This window comes from Sinocyclocheilus anshuiensis, unplaced genomic scaffold (genome assembly GCF_001515605.1).
Source record: "Sinocyclocheilus anshuiensis isolate Anshui unplaced genomic scaffold, SAMN03320099.WGS_v1.1 scaffold322, whole genome shotgun sequence".
Taxonomy (NCBI): domain Eukaryota; kingdom Metazoa; phylum Chordata; class Actinopteri; order Cypriniformes; family Cyprinidae; genus Sinocyclocheilus; species Sinocyclocheilus anshuiensis.
Window position 1 is genome coordinate 1,763,433 of NW_015542366.1, and position 5,840 is coordinate 1,769,272.

Sequence of the window (5,840 nt, forward strand, 5' to 3'; positions counted from 1 at the left end):
TATTCGTAATGAGACTCATTTATAAATCTGCTGTTGTCAACAAAAAGAAGCATTGATGTCTTCCTGCTTCCACCAAAATAAAAGTTGAGAAAAAGCAAGAACTCCATCAACATGAATGTTCGTATTGTAATTTTACTGTTGTTCCGAAAAAAGTAAAAAGTAAGACAATATAATGATAATAATAATTACAACTGATCTGTTAATACATTTATTATAACATACACACATAGTGTTCAAATTGGGATCTGTAATATTTTTTTATGTTTTAATAGAATTCTCTTCTGCTCAGCAAGGCTGCTTTTATTTGTACAGTAAAAAATACATCCCTGATTCAAGAAGGGGGTCTGATGGCCAAAAAATATTATTTTACTAACTTATTAATTTTAAGTTAAATTGTGCTTTGTTGGTATCATGTCTGCTAGAATGTTTCAAAAAAAATGTTCAGTGTTAAATATTTTTAAATTGTTGTTTTTTTAATAGAGTTTTTCTTTGAAAAGCAAGGCAAAACAGTAAAAATCACATTTTGGCATTATTATTATTTGACACACATTATTTAATTTATGCAATGGTGAAAAAAATTGGCAAAATACGTGGGGGAAATAAACTCGACAAACCGTGTTCGGTATTCGGCCTTCTGCCCAGTGTTTAATTTTGTTCGGTTTCGGCCAAGAATTTACATTTCGGTGCATCCCTACTTTTATTAATGTGATGTTTTTGATACATGGGTGAATGAATGGCAAGATCGTTTTTAGTTATTTCCTTTTGTTTCTCATTGTGTTTTATTCTCTCCACAGGGATGATCTCTTTGTGATTCAGGCCAATGTTACGTATGTTTTCTCACAACGTGACAGCAACACGGCCTCCGGTTTCTTGGTCAGTGCCCTTTTCACGGCTTTTACCACACCAGTTCCAACCACCATGAACGCTACAACCTCCAACAATGGTACAAACGTAGCATGGATTGTGGCTATCATTGTCCCCTGCGCTATTGTCATCGGGCTCGTACCTTGCTGGATTCTCCTTTGCGTAAGTATTATGTTGACGGAATGACAAATATGTGCATTGGAAGTAAAGTGATTAATGACAACAGGCATGTCATTTTCTTACAGTAAAAATAGACAGATCTGGTATATAATTGTGTATGTACAGCTGATTAAAAGTGTTTTTAAAGTGTATAAAATTCCCTTCCATGATGCTAACTCTCACTTTGTCTGTTTATGTGTTTAGTGTTTGCTGTGTGGTTGCTGTGCAGCAATCAGAAGACGTTGGCACAGAAGACAGTCGTACAATGTGCAGTACACCACTCGAAACAGCCTCTTCTAGACAATTCAGAGATATTTGACAAAAACAGGACTGAACACCAATGACAACATAAAAATCATGTATTTTGGATATTCAATATGCTATTCAAGACTGCTTCTTTTGTAGTAATGAAAGTACTATGTTAATGCTTCTTTTATAAATTATTTATTTTATTATGCTATATATAAACAGGTCCTCCATAAAATATTCCTAAATGTGAAATTTTAATACTTCCTATAGTGTATAATGAAATTGTATTGTTGTTATTTATTTGTATTTATTTGTAATATTCTGTTTATGTTTACAGTTAATAATCTTTTGCAAATCATTAGTCTGCTTGACACTACACAGTTTAATTTAAAGGGACAAAAGGTAGAACATTGGAATTAGAGCTATTATTCATTCATGCTCCATGCACTTTAACTTTATAAATGTAAAGCAAATGTAAAGCAAGCACATGATGTAAAGGAAATGCAAAAAAGCTAATTTATGTAATTAATTGGTATGAACATGTTAAACTGCAAAAAAAAAAAAAACTAATAAAAATACTAGATCAATAAAGAATACAGAAAAATACAGAGGTTTGTGTTTCTCGTTTCTCGCTTTTAATGTTAGATGTGCAACAACATTGCAGTCAGTAGGCTGCTGTGGTTAGAGTAAAATAAATTGAAGTAAAATTAAATAAAAAAAAACTAGTTTTGCAATAATAAATACATAGTGGTAATCATTCAGGAAAAACATGAAAATAAAACTAAAAAAGCCCAGCAATCATAAATGCAATGAATTGCATTTAAAATCTATGCATTTTATGATTTATTTATGTAAGGCAAGACACACCAGGGCTGTGTTCAGCAACTTCAGCCCCGACAAAAACGGTGCAAAACGTTTTTTTTTAAACGGAAACGGTGGTGCGTTGAGCACACTGTTCTGATGACGCAAGAGTTGCAACTATGGCAGCTGAGAAGGACATTCTTTGTGTTCTTTTTGAAGAATTTTCGGAGCCTGATGAAATCGGTATAAATACGTGTTTAATACTGCAAAATACGCTCGATGGTACAGTCACTGCCCTTGCCCTCCAGAATAAAAGAGAACATCCCAATCAAATGAAGGGATTTGTGGAAACTGTGGTTCCTAATTATTGTGATCCAACATTTGCCTCGCATTTCAGGATGAAAAGACAAACATTTCAGGTGAAGGATAATCCACTTCTTACCTCCAAGACTGTGTTATGATCTATATGACCTTATTATTTTTATTGTGAATATTAGGCTTATCATTATTGCTGATCACTGTTGTTGTGCTATGATATTGTAATATTTACCATTATATAATCAGAGGAGTTTATGAAAATGTCACTCCACAATGCAATAGCAAGATATATAAATATTTATAGTATTTTTATGTTACATTAATCAGTATTTAGCACACCTTCCTAAGGAAAGGATATGGACCAGAAGACATTGCAATTACTAAATGATACTGTATTTAGACAGACTTAAAAAAGTTCCAGATCTATACTTGTGCCCTTATTATTTCAGTTATTTTGCCTTTAATGTAAATAAACATGTGCAAACGATATACTTGCTCTTGTGAATTTATTTGGATGTTAATTGCATTGTGCAAGCTGCCTCTTTAATACCGCGTGGTTTATATACATGTTGCTGCTGATTGGGCTGACATGTTTGACACACCCACCAAACAAGAGAAAACGCATCTCAAACCCTGTTGCACACCGTTTCCAGGAAACATGTCGTTCAAACCGGAAACCGTAGCAAAACGGTGCACACCGGTTTGAGCTTGAACTTGCCCCAGGTGAACAGGACAAAAATTACTAAAAGATTTTGCCACACTCCCCCAGTTAATTGATTGCATTAGGAAATAGCAGGTTTTATTTTTTTTGTATTAGAAGTTGTCTGAAATCTTAAATGTAAATAAATATGAAATTAGCATACATTTTCGAAACATAAATCTGACCGTTGGATAAAGCCAGTTCAAAATGCTTGTTTCATTTTGTTTACATACTAGAATTAAAAAAAGGAAATAAGGAAAATAGGAAATACCTTCTTTTTTTTTACGTTTTAGAAATAAAATGATGTATGACATAAACATTAAAGAAAAACAAATCCTTTTGAACTATGTATTGTAATTAAAATCTACTTAGGCTATAAACAAATAAATTGCAATGAAATAAACACTTCCATCTCAAAACTGACCAGTACATAAAAAAATAATGTTTTGCCTGTAATGTCTTGCAAATGTTTTTTTTTTGGTCACTGTTTTAGTTCCATTCCTCATTAATTTCTCAGTCCGTGCCAGTTTTTAACATCCGAAAATATTCCAAATAAACCGTTATGTTCACTCCACTGTGATACTGTACTAAGTCTATTTATGGGCACTTGAAAAATTGCTCAGTAGCACGAGAGCTTTTATTTTAAAAAAGCACAAGCGGATGTTGTCGACTCATGGGCCAGCTTCGCGTTTCGAGCTGTAGAAAACGGGTTGAGCTCCAGACCCGTAGACATAACGTTACTCCTTTGGAAGGATTTATTGTAACTGCCTCACTGTTATTAAGGGAGCTTAATCTTAATAGATACCGACGCAATGGCAAATATTATAACGTTTCAGACGCAAATCGCTTCAGTCGTGGAAGTACTCGCAAACGCCGCTGTGGCAGAAATATGCAAACTTGTTGAAGACAGCTATACCGAATTACAGCTTGAAATATCTCAAACACAAAAGGAGAATAACCTCCTTAAAAAGAAATTGAAAGTGATAGAAATCCGGGATTCGTTTTATCGAAGAGCTAACAAACTAAGAAACGAATCAACTGCCTTGACAAAAACAGGTGTTCACGAAAGAGCATCAGGTAAAGGGGTGATCATGGTCTTTCAGTTAGACAGTAGTGATGTCGGACTAGTCCCATTATATTAGTAACTATTATATCTTATTAATTACTAATGGAGAACGTGTTGTGTTTCCAGGTCGAATTAGTGTGAAAATCGCTTCGCTGTCTAATGAGGGTGGGGATGCAGATGAAACAGCTCGCTCCAATCTTCAACCCGAAAGACTAGACCAGGTCTGCACGAACAGTGACTGTCTCGTTTGTTTGTACACTGTACACCGCAAACCTCTGTTACCTGTTCATTCAATCTGACAGTTCCTACAGTGCTTATACTTCCCCATTTATCACAGAGTTAATCTTTTGTGTTATTAGCATTTCAGTGATACTTAAAAACCTTAAAAAAAGAATACTTCAAATATTGTGACCTCAATACCTCAAATATATGTCACTTGCTATCATTGAGTTGTTTTTTTGTATAGATAGATACAGTAAAAGCAAATATTGCTTTTTCAGCATGATCCATTCAGAAATCATAATATGCAGATGCTATATCTAATATGCTGATTTGGTCCTCAAGAAACATAATTATGTTGAAAACAGTTGTACTGCTTAATATTTTTGTGGAAACAATGCTTATTTTCAGAATTATTTGAAGAACAGAAAGTTCAAAAGAACAGCATTTGTTTGAAATAGAAATATTTTGTAATACTGTAAATGGCATTAATGTCATTTTTATCAATATAATGCATACTTGCTCAATGAAAGTATTAGTTTAATTAAAAAAAAAAAAAATCTTACTGACCAAGATTTTTGAAGGGTGGTGTATATGCAATCTGTACAAATCTGGATAATGCTGTCATAGGTCATTGAACAACCCATGTCAGTTGACCACTAATTGGTACTTTTCAGAACAGATTTTTCCCCCCCTAAACATTTGCTCTCGGGAAACATGACAACATTGTACTTTTGATCAGTCTGTAGAGAATGACGAGCCAGACATTCTCCTTATTAAAGAGGAGAGAGCTGGCAACGAGAGGTGTGAACAGTCAGAAACAGAAACAGAGACTACTGAAAATCGTGAGTATGGTGTATTATTTTATTTATTTTTATTTCAGGGAATAAGTGCATATAGTGGTCAGATCTGTGATTAGTTGATGTCAACAGGATGACAAAATATAGCTTTTAAGGAGATTTCATCCAACCAACGAATGTAAAATTCACAGATATATGTGAATTATGCAAAGAAAACTGTATTTTAGTATTTTATTACATATGGGTATTACATAGTGTTTTCTTTTTGCATTATATACTGATATGTCCATGTTGTAGATAAAGATGACAGGAGTGCAGGAGTCTTTGTAACAATCCGCAGAGATAACTTCATAGACCAGAACACAGTCCAGCACTGCCATCAAGAGGTAAGAAACTGTATTTCACAATCAAAGAGCTCTGTTGACCGCTAATAATGTATCAGGAATCATGACAGCATTGTGCTTTTTATCAGTCTGTAGAAGATGACGAGCCAGATGTTCTCATTATTAAAGAGGAGAGACCTGACAACATGAGGTGTGAACAGTCAGAAAGAGAAACAGAGACTACTGAAAATCGTGAGTATAGTGTACTGTATGTAATATGTGTGTGTGTGTGTGTGTGTGTGTGTGTGTGTGTGTGTGTGTGTGCATTAAGTTTTTTTTTT

The 5,840-nt window shown here is 34.1% G+C and overlaps 2 protein-coding genes across 10 annotated transcripts in view; both read left to right on the plus strand.

The window, feature by feature from the left end:
• Positions 1-1,667, plus strand: part of LOC107692164 (mucin-17-like) — a 41,904-nt gene extending 40,237 nt beyond the window's left edge. For all 4 annotated transcript variants that reach the window (XM_016491115.1, XM_016491113.1, XM_016491116.1 and 1 more), the window contains 2 exons: positions 795-1,026; positions 1,228-1,667. In XM_016491115.1, coding sequence (XP_016346601.1) covers positions 795-1,026; positions 1,228-1,323 — 328 coding nt within the window. In that variant the 3' untranslated portion in view covers positions 1,324-1,667. The remainder of the gene's footprint in view (positions 1-794; positions 1,027-1,227) is intronic.
• Positions 1,668-3,736: 2,069 nt separating this feature from the next.
• Positions 3,737-5,840, plus strand: part of LOC107692165 (zinc finger protein 397-like) — a 4,858-nt gene continuing 2,754 nt past the window's right edge. For 4 of the 6 annotated variants that reach the window (XM_016491120.1, XM_016491117.1, XM_016491119.1 and 1 more), the window contains exons 1-5: positions 3,737-4,168; positions 4,284-4,378; positions 5,119-5,221; positions 5,474-5,562; positions 5,649-5,751. In XM_016491120.1, the coding sequence (XP_016346606.1) occupies positions 3,904-4,168; positions 4,284-4,378; positions 5,119-5,221; positions 5,474-5,562; positions 5,649-5,751 (655 nt within the window). In that variant the 5' untranslated portion in view covers positions 3,737-3,903. The remainder of the gene's footprint in view (positions 4,169-4,283; positions 4,379-5,118; positions 5,222-5,473; positions 5,563-5,648; positions 5,752-5,840) is intronic. The other 2 variants (XM_016491121.1, XM_016491122.1) reach the window with 1 other exon arrangement.